The sequence below is a fragment of the Oxyura jamaicensis genome, chromosome 2, assembly GCF_011077185.1.
Source record: "Oxyura jamaicensis isolate SHBP4307 breed ruddy duck chromosome 2, BPBGC_Ojam_1.0, whole genome shotgun sequence".
NCBI lineage: Eukaryota > Metazoa > Chordata > Aves > Anseriformes > Anatidae > Oxyura > Oxyura jamaicensis.
Window position 1 is genome coordinate 47,300,376 of NC_048894.1, and position 18,328 is coordinate 47,318,703.

Consider the following 18,328-nt stretch of genomic DNA (forward strand, 5'->3'; position numbering starts at 1 on the left):
CCACAAAGGCACGTTGTAGACTCGTGGTCAGCCTGCTGTCCACCAGGACTCCCTGGTCTCTCTCAGCAGAGCTGCTCTCCAACAGGTCAGCCCCCAGCCTGTAGTGGTGCTTGGGGTTATTCTCCCCGAGGTGCAGGACCCTGCACTTGCCCTTGTTGAACTTCATGTTCATAATTCTTATAATTCTACCAGGCAGGGCATCAGTATTATCTGTCAAATTTACCCTGTTGTGAGTGTACTTATGAATGTGAGTTTGTTTGTTTGTTTTGTACTATCTTCAAGGTGTTTAGAAAATAAATCTCTTTTTTTTTTTTTTCCCCCACTTCTAATTTTCTGGTGCAGAAAGTTAGATTTGGGATGGTATATACTCTTTATATATATTTTAAAGCATTTCTCAAAACGAAACTTTTAATTCTGTATCCTACTACTGCTTTATTTATCTTCCCAGTAAGAAATACATAACAGAAGTGCTTTATAGACTGTACATTCTGAATGGCATGGATGATTTTCCACTGTTCTTCTGAAGCACTGATTATACTGCATCAGAACAGGGAAGCAAAAGACCATTGTATTTAAAGAAAAAAGTTGTTCCTCATTCCTCAAAGTAGCCAAGACCCATTCTGATTTAAGGGATTTTTAAACACAGAACTCTGTAAAACATTACAAGGATAATACTGTAAGTTTCTTATAGTTCAGAAAAAAATATAATAAAAGGTTTATTCATCCCTAAAAAGTAACTGCAATATTCCTAAACGGATTGTCAATGGCAAGATATAGGTATAAGAGAAATAAGAGAAGAGGAAACATTAATGTGTTTGTTGTTGTTGTTGTTTGATTGTTTGTTTGTTTCTCAAATGGAGTAAATAAAACTGAAATCAAATGAAAGTACTTTTGTCAGTTATAGTGGGAATCAGATCTGGCCCCTAGTGGAAAAGATATTTTCCTCTCAAACATATCCCTAAGCCCTTTTTTCAATATTTTTTAATAACAAGAAGTATCTTGAAGTTTTTTAATCAATTGATTTCTGCTCTGAAACATATACTAAGCCTTTTTTTCTAAACAGTTCTTTGGGATTTTATGTATTTTAGCTTGAAGATACACTGGCCGAGCCAGTGGAAGCACCCCCAACCATATTGTCTTTTTTGGAAGAAAGCAATTTCTCGGGACATCACAGACCAGAAGAAACCTCTGAAACAGCTAAAATTAAAGAACAAGGCATGATCTCTTTTTTTGTTTGTTTCCTTGTTTGGAGGCGGGAAAGGATGAGTTTTCATTTATGTTATGTAGGTCAGAGTTAATAGTTTTCTTTTGTATGAAAAACCATTGACATATTTTGGGTGCTGCCAGGAGTTCAAAATTCTATGATTTTGGGGATCCTGTGTGTTAGAAAAGTATCAGCATGTCAAACATTGAAACTGCTATCTGTTAGACCACATTTTCTTAACAACAGCAATGATAAGTGGTAGCAAATAGAGACAACACTCAATGCACCTCTCACTTCACTCCATATAGATGCTTACATCAGTCAATGTTAAACATGCAGAGAGTAGGTTTACCCATCCATTGTGTGGAAGTTTCAGTCACAAAACTAGGGTTTATATTTTAAAATAAATAATATTAATAATTATAAAATTAAAAAGAAGCGCAATAACAACAAAAACAAGAAGAAAAAAACTGACCTGTGGAGCTACAACTGTGATACTCTACAACACTACAGTAATGTACAGGTGTTACAAGTGTTAGGCAAAGGGAAGGAAATGAGAAAAATACTCTCCATTTTGCTCAGGTCATTGAGAAGCATGACATTTTTTAAGACATATCTCTGCAAATAGTGCCACTAGCTCTAAAGTCACGTGAGTCTTTTAAAAGAAATTTAAGATAGCTGCTTAATTCAGTGACCTTCTGCACAGCCTTTCATCTAAAACTAAGTACCACCACTGAATAAATGACTATATTCCACTTATCTTCACTGCAAAGAATGTGACTATATTTAGTGCATAAATGGGGTATTTTGGATGCGAGTATTAGCAACATTGTGAAAACATCAGGGTATAAAGTACTGAGAAATCTAATCTACCACTAGCAATGTAATTTTGGTGCATGCCCAGAGAACAAGAAGGAAAGCTAGTTATCTAAATAAAGTCAAAGAATTTGTACCTTTTTAAATTTTACATATACTCCAGATAGTGCCTGTTGTACTTACCTCTCATTTTTTACATTACATATGTGAAAGATAGGCAATCATTAGACATGAGTTTGAGACAAAGAAAATGCAATACAGTCTTTGTCCTTAAATAACCTTCATCCTATAATTTTATTCTCTCTTCTCTCTTTTTTTTTTAATATTTTAAAATATTTCAGAGTTATAAAGTGACATTAATTATTGGAATACTTCTCTGTATTTTGGTCATAATCTAAATAATTTCTTTGTTCAAACTAATTGCAACATGTGCTATGATAGATAACCTCTGAATGAGTGTAATTTTGCTCTAATTCTCACTATTAAGTTATTCTTTTGTTTAGATTCTGCTGTCATGGAAACTGGACAAGGCAACAGTCAGTCTACCGTTGTCACACAGAAAATCTTAAGAGAAGAAGAAGCCTCTGGTTCTAGTGTTTTGCCAACAGCGAGCAGAGAGAAGGTCTGTACAAAGCATTTGTTATCTGCCATATCTTTTTTGGCCCAAGGGCAGGTAAACATATATGAACTTTAAGTACTTTCCTGAGTTGTTTTCTTTGTCTATTACATCTTAGCAGCATAGCAAACCAGAAGTTACTTCTTATGTTCTTGAATGTCCTTTCATGACAACAGACTGAAAAGCACTCTCACTATACAGAAGTTTGGATCTATAAGGATTTCTCACATTGAGATAGGCTTGAGATTTTTGATTGACAAAAAAATAATAATAATACTTTGAGTTTTGCACCACTTTCATTTTGCAGTAAAGAAAGTGAGAAACAAAGAAAATAATCAACATAAATCCTTACCACAAAATCCCACAATTTTTGTTCTCTAAAACCAGGCATCTTGGTCTAACTCACAGTAATTATTTGGTGGTTTTTACCATGCTAGGCAGCTGAACACCACAACCGCTCTCTCACTCCCCCTCCTCAGATGAGGAGGGGAAGAAGTAAAGGAAAGAACTCACGGGTTGAGATAAAGATAATTTAATTAAAGAGAAAAAAAAAATATTAAGGAAATATTAATTAAACAATTCAACTAAAGGGAAAAAAGGGAAAGGGGAAAAGGGAGGGGGAAAGGGAATATCAAAACAAAGCAAGTAAAGGCTATGTGGAAGTGCAGAGGAAAGAAATTACTCTCTACTTCCCACAAATGAGCGATGCTTGACCACATCCTTGAAGCAGGGCCTCAACACACATAGCCAGCCGGTGTCTGGGAGGAGGACAGACATTTTTGCAATGAGAGCCCACCCCTCCCCTCTTCTTCCTTTTTCCACCTTTTATTGCTGAGTGTGACATCATATGGTATGGAATATCCCTTTGGTTGGGTTAGGTCAGCTGCCCTGGTGATGTTTCTTTCTCACTTTTTTTTGCCCACCCCCTAGGAGGGTTAGAGAGAGTCCTGATGCTGTGCCAGCACTTCTCAGCAGCAGACAACACTGGTGTGATACCACTGCTGTTCTAGCTACAAGTGCAGAGCGCAGCACTGTATGGGCTGCTGCAGGGAAAGTTAACATCCCAGCCAGACCCAGTACAAATTACCTTGCAGGTGAAAGCCCTGTTTCGTTTTTCAGAAGCATGACATATAAATAGATTTAAAAGGACACCCTCTAAGTGCTCACCAAGCGCTTCTGTGTGAAGGACCAAATGCAAAGAAACATTTCATTATCGTAATGCTTCATTATCAGATGAATTCATTTAGAAAGCTGACACTAAAACACATTAAACTCTGGAGGGATCCATGCCTAAACTGTGTATCACCTGCTTTCCTTAATAGCTGCCAGACTAATTTGAAAATTTATAGTTTATGTTATTTATATTTTAAATTATCCCTTTATAGACCCAATCTTACCTAAATGACCATGCAAGATGATCCTACAATCCATGTCTTGAGAATGCAATGATAGGGTTGGCAGTACTGGCTAAGCGTCTGTAATTCCTATTTCGTCAAGACAGAAGTGTATGCTACCTCCTGCATGTATGCACATGTTGACACCTGGAGATGAAAAAAAAACATTTAAAAAGCAACTGGTAGCTGTACTGGCATTCATAATAATAATAATAATAATCCTTTGATTAATAAAATATTAAGACTGAATCTTTTCAACCCTATAAGGCATTCTAAAAGATCAAATTTGAGTCAAGTTGTTAGAGTTGTTTGGGGCACTTGTATTATTCATGTCTCTGTCAGAGGAATTACATGGATAGATGCTGTTTACAGCCATGTCTAGCCTCTTTACAGGCAGCTAGCACATTTTTTTAGAAGTGCTCTAGAAGAGGGGATATCGGGAGAGCTTTCACCTGTCAGAGATGCCTTCTGAAAATCCTGATCAGACTCGTTTGTCATAAATGTTGAGGAGGAATACTTGACAAGAACCCTCTTGACAGAAATTGCCTGCATTAAGTGTGCAGTACACTACTGTACTGAGTAGACTAACAGACAGAATGGATTGGAATTTAACTGGCATTTAAATTCTGCCAGGACCAGGAATAACTGTAAACTACATGCAAAGCATTGAGTCTAATCACATTTTCAAAATCAGGTTTTTTCAAATCACTTAAAAAATCAGATACTCCTTTTGGGTAGAAATTTGTGTACCTTCCTCCTAGACATGGAAATTAAAAGAAAATGCAAGATACTACCGTGTCTCTAATTCAGGCTTCACACAGTGCTAAGAAAAATGGCAGCCCTTTTAATTTCTGTATAGGTAAATTACTGCAGCCTATATGACTGCAGGTACTAGAAACCCCAAAGAGGATGGCTCTGTGCACCACATGTAGCAAAGTCATCCTCTCCAGTGGGATACTGGACTTCAAAAGATACTGTACTTACTGAATTTTTAAGGTAATGTGTAATCTGAATTTTGAGTGATTCTGCAAATTTGAACTACGTATACCCCTAGTTTGGAATCCTGTGAGATGAAGGGCTCAAGCTACTCAAACACTTGCCCAAATTATTGACATATTTCAAAATAATCATATAGCAGTACAGTTTTCAATAATTAACATCCCTGATTCCCCAACCATTCCAGAGTTTTCTAACCAGAAAACAAATAAACAAATAATGTTCTTTTGTTCCTATTGCCTTTGTGACACTGTCATGACCTAAAGGGTTTCCCAGCCTGTGGTTGTACAGAGATTGCAACAGTGGGTTCACAAGATTCCATAATACAGAAGGACACAGAGGATTTTTTTTTTTTCCCTTAGTTGTTCTGTTTTATTGCAGATACCACAAACCACCACTGGCAAGTATACCTATGATTAATAAAGTGAGTGTATATGTAGAGAGACAGATGACAAGTTAGTACAAGTTATTATCAGGAAGTAAATATATAGCAGATTTTAAAGGTATAGCAATAATAAGCAGTGGGAGCAGCTAGAGGTAGTAGATAAGCAATTAAAGGCAGTAAAAATAATAATAATAATAAAAATACAACAAATATATATTTGTATTATAGATTCAAAAAAAATATCAATACTATAGCAGCAAGTATGTTTATGATAGGTGATACCGGTAGTATGGCAGCAAATATACATGTAAAAATATATATTCATAAGACTACCGGTACCAAATATATGAAACCAATCCCAGAAAAGTGATCCAACTGACCTCAAAAATGGTCCAATTAATTGGAACAACCCCAGAAATGGACACAGAAGGGCGACCAATAAAATAATGGACAAAGTCTCAATTTAAAGTTGATTCACATCATGGGGTTTGGAGGATCACAGGTTTAGGAGACATAGAATCATGGGGTTAGAAATCAGCCCAATGTTCCAGGGAAGCTTCAACCTATTTATGATAATAGAAAGAGAAGTGTATGTGCAGCATGAGAAGTTTTCTGAGAGGGAAGCTCCATTTGGGGTGAAAATCAGGCCTTTTTCATACCATAAAGACGAGAGTGCAGGACACCACCACTTCAAGCAGTCAGTAGATGCTGTTGCTTTCTGATTTTCTCCTGAGACAGCCAATAGATGATGGTGTTTATTATTTTCTCAGTTAAACCACAGGATAATGCAATATATTTAGTATATTTAAATTTTTACTTACTCAGGGACAGAAAGGTCAGAATGGAGAAGATGGGCCCACAGGACCTCCAGGAAGGCCAGGAATAGGAGATGTGCAGAAAAAAGACCCAGGATCTCCTGGACCTTCAGCGAAACATGACCAACATAGTCCACCTGTGAGTACTATTTGTTGAAATAATGCATGTGCTTTAGAAAGGGTATTAGTCATTCATGTGTAAAGGCCTGAAACTCCGCAGCCTCACACACTGTCACCAGTTACACTTCTAGAAGATGGGTGTTTAGCCCCACCAAATCAGCTCAGGAATATCTGCTTTGCACGTTGTAATGCCTATATAAGGGCCTGATAGAAGGAATCATCAGAAAGCACAAGGCAAACAACTGATGTGCCAACATATTCTCCAAATGTACAAGCATTTTCAGGACAAATCTTTTTTTTTTTTTTTCTTTTTTTTTTTTTTTCCCGGCTAGGAAAAAAAAATGGAGTGCAACAGTGGGACTTCAAAGTAACTAGTGCTTACATTTTTTTTGTTACTATAGTTACTTAGAAAGTAAAGCATCTTATTTCCTGTCATAGATATTTTGTTATATGTTGTGAAATGAAACATTACCCTGTATTTTTTCTAGTTAATCTTCTGTCCATGTCTACGCAAATCTACTACTGGATTGAGAGGGCTTCACTCAGCAAGAAAATTAGTAAACACTAAATTGATGTTGGCCACATGATTGCAGGTCCATTATGTCTAAATCATTATTTTACTATAAACTTGATACCAATTACTCTCCAGGAAAAATAATAAATGGGGAAGAACTTTTGATTTTACAGGTGTATTTTTATTCATAATAAGTTTGCATAATCCATCTCTAAAATTTGCACAGTACTAAAACTTGAGTAATAGAGTCCATATTTATAGCTGTCCAGATTCCCAAAATGACATTAAGGAAAACAATTCTGATATTCCTTTGTCTTTCAAACTTTTTTCCAATGTCCTAATTGAATTCATAGATAGCACCACTTTCTAATAGCATTGACATAAAAAGTCAGTGGGAGTTTTTTCTAAACAGTGATCAAGCCTCCTTAGGAAGAGAATATATGCATGCTACGTATAGCTGAGGTGAACACATACAGAAACACATATTATTTGCAATTAATTTAAATGTTGGAGTTTAGAACAGAAAACGGGGCAAAACTATATGCAGTGACACTTACATGTTGTCATCAGAAAGCATCCTACTTGATAGGAACTGGATGTATTCAGGTAGGTCAAGGCAAAAAGGACTTCAGAACAATCCAGGAGAAGACTAATGCCAAAGATGTGGTTTGGTGTGCTCAGGAAGCAGCATGGAGTATCATGTGACAAGTATATTTCATGTTTTTTGTTTGTTTGCTTGTTTGTTTTGTCAACTATCACTTTTGTAAGAAATTAAAAGTAGAGGACTTTTGAGTGCCCATTTTCCCACAATTTGAAGGTTGTTGGGGAAGAAGCAGAATTCTACCCTGAAATTTACCTATTTTAAGTATATTTAGTAACTTTGGAACAAACTTTGAAAGACATTCTTATCTGTTAGATACATAAATGGCTAAGAGACAGAAAATTTGAAATGGATTTTTCAAAGACAGCTGTCACTATTTGTTCAAGTAGAACAGTATTACAAGGGTGATGAGGGGGCAAGAACAACTCTCCTATGAAGAAAAGCTGAGGGATTTGTGGTTGTTCGGCCTGGAGAAGAGACGACTCCAGGGAGACCTTAAAGTGGCCTTCCAGTACCTAAAATGGGACGACAAGAAAACTGGAGAGGAACTCTTTCTTTGTCAGAGAGTGTAATGATAGGCCAAGGAGTGATGGCTTTAAACTAAAAGAGGGGAGGTTTAGATTATATATAAGGAAAAAAATCTTGACTCAGAGGACAGTGAGGCATTGGAGCAGGTTGCCCAGAGAATTGTGGATGCCCTCTTTCCTGGAAGTGTTCATGGCCAGGTTGGACGAGGTCCTGGGCAAAGTAATCTAGTGGGTGGCATCCCTGCCCATCAAAGGGGGGGCAGAACTGGATGATCTTTAAGGTCCCTTCCAACCCAAGCCATTCTATGGTTCTATGGTTCTATGATAAAGGATGAATAAAAAAGTCATTAGATAGCTATATAGTGGGAATCATTGTGATTTACTTCTTAGCAGCTGCTTTGAGTTACAGCCCTCTTAGAAGCAGATATGTTGTTTTCTCTCAAACACAGTCTGGAACCTCTGGAGTTATCACTGGATGTGACTCATAATGGTTTTATGCAGTACCAGCAAGTATATAAAAACCTGTTCCTGATTAAAGGGAAATTCCAGAATTTTGTTCAGCTGCATGAAGATGTTTTTCAGTATTTATAGCAGAGTGAGTCAGAAACCATGTCTGTTACAAAACCAAAACTAAGAATAAGTCTATCATTTAGGCAGGTCAGAATGGGCAACTTCAGAACCAGATTTGGACATCTTATATTTAAGATACCTTCCAACCCATCCCGTTCTATGCTTCTATGTTTTATTCTGTGATTCTATGTTCATTCAGAATTGGCTCAATATACAGTATTTTTCATCCAAGCTTTTCACTGATATGTTTTAGAACCATCTTTCTCTGTCTATTTAAAGGAACCTTGATGAGAGGGCTCCACCATAGTTAGCAGTTGTAATCCAGATTCTTAGAAATTTGTCACTCACTTAAATTTGCAAATAAACAATAAACATTTATTAAATTAGTATGGTGGCCCTTTCTTTTTTTATCCTTTGCTTTCTATAAATTATCAATATATATTTTTAATTGTTTTATGCAGTAACTCATGTAAGATTGCAGTTTTGTGTTCTCAATGGTTTGTTGTCTGTCTGTAGAGTTAGCCCCTGATCCAACAACAAGATCTACCCTGGATACATTTGTCCTTTAGTTACATTAGTATAAGACAGCTCTTGTAGATTCTGGGTCATCTTCAAAGTAGTCAACAGTGCTTGAGCAGCAGCATGGAACTCAGAGACTGCCAACCCAAAAAACCTTCAATAACAAGGCTAGCCTGCACTGAACTTTATGCTGCTGTGATGACAGTGACAAACTGCACAGGCTAACGTAATGTACTCTTGACATAACCTGTAAGGATTAGCTTTAAATGTGCCTGAAGCTCTAGCAGTCCTGTCTTTTTCAACATGTCTAAGCCTTAGGGCCTGGGTTTAGATTGCTGAGCTGGGTTTAGATATCCTGACAGTATCAAAGGATAAGTATAAGGATAAGTAAAAGGATAAGGATTATATAAAGCCCAGCTGTCTGCAATTGTCTTTCCACCACCATCTTCCTATAGACTTGCTTTCTTGGAATAAAACCCCAAGGCTTGGGAAGGGAAGGAGCCTCAGGTCTAGAGGATGTAGGGAGCAGGACAAAAGGTTGTAGTGACAACACACCTGTTCCACCAGTTAGGAATCCTGCCAATAAGGAACTAAGGACTATGATGTCAGGAAAATATTTTTCTTTCTTTCTTACACTTAATTAGGGAATTCATGCCTGAAAACCCCATGGTTTAACAGAAAAGAGCTCCAGGAGGATGGTCTAAATGACAGCAGCTCTCCAGTATGCGGCACAGTGGTTATATTCCTTGTGTTCTTTTCAGGCTTTGCTCATCCTGCCACACACGCAGCCTGTCAGGCCTTCCAGGATGTTTTCTGCTTTGGCTACAAAGAAGAAATATTGCCCCAGCCAGCTAGTCTTCATCAAAACCTTCTACAGTATGCCAGAACTCTCAGTGGTAGAGAAAGGAGTTGAGGAGCCCATGTGTGGTCTGAGCGCTGCTTAGACTAATACTGGATAGATGGCTGACATGCGTGTGGAGTTCAATCCCAACACATCTGTAGTAGCGTTGTCAAAACCTACTTGCATGACACCATTATCTTACATGAAAATGTTGTATTTATATTATATTATTTAAAATTAATTTATATTTCATTATGCAATTGTTTGATATGCTTTTATATTAATATGTATTTAAATAATGTTTTGATACAAAACTAAATTCTCAGTAGACAAGAAGTACAAATGTTAGAACTCAGTGGTGTTAGCTGGTACCTGGTGCCACATAGTATTTCACACTTTAGTTTCATGAGTAGGTCCAAAATACTCACCTGTATGTGCTAGGAAGAGCACTATCAAATACCACCTGCTTGAGATTTACTATCATCCACAGGGTCTTCCAGGTCTTCCTGGGCTTGATGGAGTGGTTGGCCCACCAGGACAGAAGGGAGAAAAGGTAAGTTAAACATGTTGCCCCTTGCAACACAGTGTTGGCTAACTTCAATTTTCTACTGAATCCAGATGTTAATGATTTATTAGAACATATTGGAAAAGACATACTGAGAAATCCAGGTGGATGCAGCCTCATTTTCTGCAGCATGCAATGTTAAAAATGCATTATGAGTTACTCTATTGTGATTCACAAATAAAAAGCTGGGAATTCTCTAGGGAGAAAGAAAGAACTCCAGCTTCTAGTCCAGACTGCAGACACTTGTCTCCATGGTTTGTGTGTATATACTAGGGACACTGGAATGACTTAAGTTTGAATTCTGTGGTCTGCTCCATGTGCCTTATCCCAAGTCACACAAGGGCAGGTCTGCCGACCACTAGCACAGCAAGGTTTTTACGCTTCTGCAGCATCCTATGTCTGTCTGAACTGTTTGCTGCTGCATTGTTGCCATTTCAAGCTATGATATCCCAACCCCACACTTGTGGCAGCTTCAGCCTTCACTCAGCCTTTGGTGAGATGTTTCAGCATGCTAATGTGGCAGCAGAGGGTTACACATACTACAAGGGAAATTAAAAAACATCCAAAACAGACAGAATATTGACATATTTTTTTTAATTCAAAGATTTTTTAATATCAATCTGGAGAATGTAGGGTCTGACTTGTGATTTCAAAAGACTGATGTTGGTAGAACTACAGAACACCTGGGATCTAGCAGCTATCCAGAAAATAAAGAATGAATCTCATAAAGCAGGCAGCCACACCTTTTCTCTATTTTAAACAGTGGCTTGAGTTTTATGTAAAGGATTTTAAGAAGAGAATAAATTCTACTTGAAGCAAACTGGACCTGACTCTCAGCTTATAGGAAAGAGAATTAACTGAAAGAAAAAAATAATTTTCAAATGGGGTATAATACTCAAAAAAAAGTCAAAAAAAGTCAACTGTTTTGCCTCACTGCGAGTGTTTTCTACATTGTGTACATATATTGACGAATGTTAATTAGAAGTGAAGCACTACATATTTGTTCCTGCTCAATACAATCCCCAACACCACGGGATAATATGATTTTTCCATTTCTACTATGCATTTTTTCCTGAAAACCTTGTTTTAATCTATAGTGCAATATCAAGTTGTAGCAATTATTCCTGGTTACCTCATAGAATACTGCAGAATGCATAGAAGAGTAGAAAGTAAAGTCACCTAGCTCCTTGGAGTGATATATGATATGTTTTTTTGCCACTACTTTTTGAAGAAATCATTGTTATTGTTTCACTGCTGATGCTTGCTCATTTTTTCAGAACTTAAACAAAGTTTCTACTGAATGTGTAAGCACAAGAGCTTGCCAATATAGCAATTAAGTCCATTAGATTCAGTGCAATTTAGAAAATGAATATTTATATGCAGTGACTTTCTGTCTTTTCCATACATTAGATGTGGGGAAATGGCATTTAGGTAAAGTATATAAAGCAAACCAAATAATCTGATTGCTGCAGAAGAGCCTGAAAACCATACTGGTAATCATATCCCTTGTTTGGACTGGTACCGTAGACAACTTGCTTGTTTCCACACCAGATCCATTTCTGCTTCTCCTATACTCCATGAGGGTTTTGTCATTTAAGTTTAGAAGCATAAGGATGTGACCCACACTGTTTAATTTTGTTAATATAACTCCTGAATTACAAATTGTTTTCATTTTAACTAAGGGGCTTAGTGGTTCATATAAAGGACATTATGACATCAAGATAAACAACACAGAAATTTGTTGGTATTTTAATTAAGGAATCACATTCATCTGTTTTTGGTGTGTTTTTGTTTGTTTGATTGTTTTTGTTGTTGTTGTTTTCCTGATTAATGCTCTTACTGTACGTAATAAGAATGATTTTCTTTTACAGGGTGATAGAGGTCTTCCTGGCTCCATTGGTCCAAAGGTAAAGATAAAAATAAAATAGACAGTGACTTTATGGATTATGGGAAAGCAGTATCATTCCAACACACCATGTTACTTAGAATGTACCACTGAAAAGGACTGAGTCTAAAAGATTATTATTGTGAATCCTAAGCACTTACCTATGTCAACTTTTTCATGTTCAGTAAAGAATTGACTGACCTTTTATTTTAGGGTAATACTGGAGACACTGGATTAATAGGCCCCAAAGGAGAAGCTGGTCCTCATGGCTCTCCTGGGAAACAAGGACCCCCAGGACCCCCAGGGCCTCCTGGACCACCTGGACCTCCTGGATCCACAGGTCTAAGCTACCGTTCAGGATTTGAGGTATTTTGCTATTATGGGGGTTGTTGTAGCTATGGATATACTTCCTTCAGAGAAGGGGCAATGTAATCATCTGTATATTTCACGACTAAGAATGAATTGATGACATACGTAGTCCTTTGCTACAGACTGAAATTTGCCTCTGGGTAACCCACAATTCCTTTTATTGTGGGCACTTGACCATGTAATTGGCAATGTTTAGACCATGCAAGGAATGGATTTGTTTAATGACTGGAAACCAGCCAAGGTTAAACCCATTTACAAAAGGTACGTAACAAAAGAACCAGGAAGCTACAACCCATTAGTCTAACTTCAGTCTCTGGAAAAAGTTATGCAGAAGATTGTTGTGGGGGATGCTGAAAGGCATTTAAAGAACAAAGGCATAGTTAACATAGGTTTATCCAGGGAAAGTCCTTCTTCAGTAATTTGATCTCTTTCTACGATAAGGTCACCTGCTCAGTGGACAAAGGAAAGGCAGCAAGTCTAATTTTTCTGGATTTCAGTGAGGACTTTAATAAAGATGGTCTTTAATTAATTATATAACTCTGCAGAGTCAGCTACTCGGTGATCTTTCACAAAGCAAGCACACCTCTGACTGGAATCACCATCATTTATACACAGAAAACTTTTGAAAACTATCTCTGGCTACTTTTGATTGTTTATTACATCCCACCTAATTTATCTCTACTGAGTTTGTGCATTACAGAGGAATGGGCAGGGAGGAAGAAGAGGGGATTATACCAAATCTCACATTAGCGTACATTAGCATTTTGATGAGTGTGACTTTTAATATGTTAATGGACCTTAATGAACAAAAGGTTACTATAGGTCAGTCCGGAACTGTTTTTATCCTTCTTATTTTTTACCTTTTTTCCCTTATCTTCCTTGCTTCTGCTAGCTCAGGGGTACCTGTTTCTCTCTTTCCTTATTTTCTCAGCTAAAAGACTACACAAGCTATAGAAAGACTACACAAGCTACAGGCCTCCCTATTTTCTTCAAGGTTTCCTTGTTTTTTTCCCAGCTTTGGGACTACAGTGTGGAGACAGTTCAACTGGGCTGTCAGCCGCATCACCTTTTTAGAGGAGCCTTCCCTAATTCCTATGGGACCATTCACAGGTATTTCCCTGTTGTTTCCTAAAGTGTTTGTGTTCCCTGGTTCTTCTCTCTCCCTCAGAAGTATATCCCCTTCCTCCACTGAATCTAGTTTAAAGCTCAGATAATAAGTCCAGCTAGCTTGCTGCCCAGAATACCCTTGCCCCACCTGGTCAGGTGAGCTCTATTTGTTGTGAACATGCCCAGTCTCTTGAAGGTGTGTCTGAGATCACAGAACCCAAAACCCTGAGCATAGCACCAGTCATGCAGCCAGTCATTCACCGAATTCATTCATCTTCTTCTTAGGTCCCAGTTTCCAGTTGGGAGGATACAGGAGAACAGTACTTGCACTCCCAATCCCTTCAACATCTTTTCAAGGAACATAAAGACCCTTTTGATATTTCAGACTCACCTCACCACGGTGTTGTTCAATCTTATATGAAACTGTAGGAATGGTTCATAGTCCTCTGGTTTTACCAGACCTGGTAGCCTCTTTGTAGTATCATAAATGTGGGCCCCAGGCAGACAGGAAACGTCTCTAGAGATTGTCTGGATCACAAAAGAGTGCTTCAGTGCCTCTCAGCAAGGAATTTCCCAATAACTATCAACCTTCATGCTTTTTTAGTGGCAATGGTTCTAATACAAGTGGTTGTTCTTTCCTGGGTCTTGACCATGACTCATGTATTCTCCTTTTTCCAGTCCCAGAGCATTGTATCTGTTACATAGGGGCACTCTGGGGGCAAGGGAGACACTCTTCCTCCATCTCCGAGCAGAGACAAGTGTCCACTCTCCCTTGTCATATGAGTCTTTCAAATGTGTTCATTCAGAGCTGGAAGCTTGTTTACCATCCCTTTGCCAGGACTTAAGGCAGGTCTGTTGCTTGGCCCATGTCAGCGTGTAACATAATTTGTTAATCTGCTCAGATTCCTGGATGCTACATTGTCTGGCAAACTCCTCTCATAACAGAGCTACCTCTTTGAAAAGTTCGTCCAAGTGGGCACACTTGCACCCATGACACCCACCTCAGCCTTCAGGACCCAGAGGGACTTCCAGTGAATGGAGTTCCCTGGAACTGGAGGTCTGAGCACATCTTTCAATCCTCAGGAGGTCTGTTTGGGTGCAGGCATCTGCCTAGGGAGGTTGTGGCCCCTCCATCTGGGTTTCAGCTTCAGACCAGTAGGCTTCGTGGGTGGACAACATATCTGCAACAGTAGAAGGCCCTTCCTCCGCTGCTCCCAGAATACAAAATGAAGGACCCGTGCCACACTGACTGACATGCCATGTCCTGTTCGTTGCCCTCTTAAGGGCTGCATGCTTTGTATGACTGAGGAGCAGCACTACTGGCTCTGCCTAAGGCTCATCAGCTGCCCCCAAGAGGGCTGTAGAGTCATGGTGGCTCCCTCAGCTGCCTCAAGGGGCCTCTATGCAGGAAATACCCTGCAGGCCGCAATGCTGCCTGAGAATGCATCTGCCCCAGAGCCGATCACCTCAGCAAGTGACTAGTGAGATAGAGGTGCCGATCTCTTCTCCCTTGTAGCCAGTGATAGGACACATGGGAATGGCACGAAGTTGTACCAGGGGAGGTTCAGATTGGATATTAGGTAAAATTTCTTTACATCAAAAGAGGTGGTTGATGCCTCATCCCTGTCAGTATTCAAGAGATGTTTGGCCAGTGCCTTCATTAATATGCTTTAAGTTTTGATTATCCCTGAAGAGGTCAGGCAGCTGGACTTGATGTTCTTTGTAGGTCCCTTCCAACTGAACTATATTATATTTTTATTTAGGCACTTTTCATTAAATTATTCAGTAATTAAACATTAATATTGTGTACTATATAAAAATATAATTGCTAATATCAGATACTCAAAGCTACTACTGCATTACATGGAAAAGCTCCTTTGGCACCATTTTTCTCATGTAAATAATTTAGAGTAAAGATTTATATATATCTAGAGGCCTGCCAGTATTCATTAAAATCAAACTGCAGGTCCCACTTAAGCTTCTACTTTTCCCATGCTGTCATTTTTGAGGCCATGAGTTTGGCTTCTTCAGTAAGATGGAAATACAGAGAAAAATTATGGACATTCATGGTTTCATGGTCTGTTCTACTCAGAAGAAAAATTTTCTATTAAAAAAATAAAAAGAAGTTGCAAATCCTACTTAGTACTTCTGAAAATAATACCTTCATCACTTTAAAATACGGTATCTGGTCAGCTCAGTCTGAGTTTACATGTCATTTTAGAACTACCCATTGAGATGATTCTTTTGGAACAGAAAGTAGCTGTGCAGTACAGAAAGGAAAAGGGGGCACACTCAGGTTCAAGAGCTAGAGCTGCCATATTAACATGTTTGTGAAGCAATGTTGACAGATTGCCTACATCAACAGTCACATAAGAGTTTTGGCCTTTTCATTTCTTATCTAGCAGTTTGACTCAGTAAAGTCTTTCCAGAGTTGTTTATTATTATTATTATTATTATTTATTATTATCATTTCATGGGATACAATACAAGGTTGCATAGAAGCTGAGGACAGTTTCATCAGGAAAGCAAGCAATTTTGAACAAAACTGCTGGCCATCTATAGAATTCAATTGTAAGGTACTGGGGTTTAAAAGATGCCCATTAACTCACAGATAAATACATGCTTCTGCCAGTATCTACAGTGCTTCTTTTTTCTTTCTCTCTTCTTTACTGTAGAGACACTTTGAGTACTCCAAGTACAGAGGTGACCATTAATGCTTGTTTAAGGGCATATTTTAACATCTGATATCTAACTAAACGGTATTTTACTATGCACACCACTAAGTAATAATGTCACTGACATCCATGGATTTTAATGGGCAAAAAAACTCTCCAGGAGCTAACAAGTTCTTAACAGCCACCACTGCAATTGTTAGTAAAGAATAGCATAAGAATAGCATAAAGTCTAAGTATACACATACTCTATTGCATTAACTTCAACATACTCTAAAGGCTGGTACAGAGTCTCCCCTGAATTAATATATGCTTGCCTCAGAATGAGGAAAGGGCTGGTAAGAAGCCACATCTTCATCTTAGGCCTAGTCTTTGTTTGATCCCAGGTTGGCTTGTCTGACTGACAGTCATTTTCTGTGACCCTTCAGGATCACAGATGTTAAGGGATGCTCCACTCTTCCCCATTCACTTTATTTGAGTAGAAGCAACCTTTGCCTTGTTGTGCCATCAAAGAGACCCCAAAAGGCAGGTACTTAGGACAAAAATTTGCCACTTCTGATGCCTGATTTAAAGAGGAACAAAGTCTTTAATACTTGGCAGAAAAACATGACATTGTGAAAACTGACAGTTCCTACTTTTATGGACACAGATAGAGAGAGATACCAGCTCTAACTGCATCAATAATATCATGTCTAGCTTCATCTTAAAATTCATCCAGTCCAAATAGAATTGCTGTGATTGTAATTTTTCAGAGACAGGCTTGCTAATTGTTGCAGATCTTTTAGAGGCTCACCCCTGCCATCTGTTAAAGCAGCAATGTGGTATGCCAATTTGTTAGGGCAACACTACCTTTTGGTTAGCAGTCTGTTTGCTGCTGTAAGGCTGTCTATGCAAAACATTCCTGTTAGAGCTTGTTAGCATCTGTGATCGGCTATGTGCAAAAAACAAATGGCATGGGCTTTGCTGGCACTTGTGCTTGCCAAAAGAACAGTTTGAGCTGCAGAAGGTACCTGGTAAACCTATTAAAATATGCAGATGTCAAAATCGATGGAATGTTATATAAACCAGGCATCAAGCACTCTCTTAAAATGAAAGTATACTGGCACAGTTGGACCATTTAAAGCGGAGTGGAGGCAAAGGAAGAAAGGGCCCAGAAACACATTTTATGCTTTACTCTAAGTAGTGAGTGTTTGGTTATACAGGCCAAACAGAATCTCAGCAGATTTTCTGGTAATATTTGTTATTCTGTTATCCAATGGAGGAGCAAAATGAAGTGTAAGTAACATTCATTCTCAGGTGAAGTTACATGGAAGGACTTGAATAAACCTAATGACTTGCTTGACTGACTTGGTCCTTAAACAGAAGGTCTTAATTCCAGCTGTGCACACTTTCTGCTTCTCTTGTACTTGCCCTCATGGAGTTGGTGGAAAAGGGTAAAATAACAAGATCTCTCCTTTTCACTGGAGTCAGATCAGTTGACATTTTCCATAATTTCAGCGCTAAACTGTCATTCCATAGCGGCTTAAGCTGATGTAATTGGTTTTCCTACCCTTTTGCTTACACTGTCACAAGAGTACATAAGATCCATGGCAATCTGAGCCATTTCAAGTCAATAACTATTCAGAAAGCTAAGGAGTGCCTACAAGGAGTAATGGGTCCTCTAAACATGATAAACTGATAAAAAGGCCCATTGTTACTAAGAGGTGAAGATTTTACATTCTTCCTGCTCCTCCTCCTGTCTGTAGCTGTCCCTGGCACATGCTTACCCTTCACATACACTAATATCCAGTGTTCTATCAATCCTTCCACAAG

General features: G+C 38.4%; 1 protein-coding gene across 4 annotated transcripts in view; it reads left to right on the top strand.

Annotated features, from left to right (window-relative positions):
* The window catches only part of COL15A1 (collagen type XV alpha 1 chain), a 118,644-nt gene that overhangs the window by 41,073 nt on the left and 59,243 nt on the right, over positions 1-18,328 (top strand). The window contains exons 6-11 of one of the 4 annotated variants that reach the window (XM_035316431.1): positions 1,089-1,215; positions 2,524-2,642; positions 6,237-6,365; positions 10,409-10,471; positions 12,355-12,390; positions 12,582-12,734. In XM_035316431.1, the coding sequence (XP_035172322.1) occupies positions 1,089-1,215; positions 2,524-2,642; positions 6,237-6,365; positions 10,409-10,471; positions 12,355-12,390; positions 12,582-12,734 (627 nt within the window). The remainder of the gene's footprint in view (positions 1-1,088; positions 1,216-2,523; positions 2,643-6,236; positions 6,366-10,408; positions 10,472-12,354; positions 12,391-12,581; positions 12,735-18,328) is intronic. The other 3 variants (XM_035316433.1, XM_035316432.1, XM_035316434.1) reach the window with 3 other exon arrangements.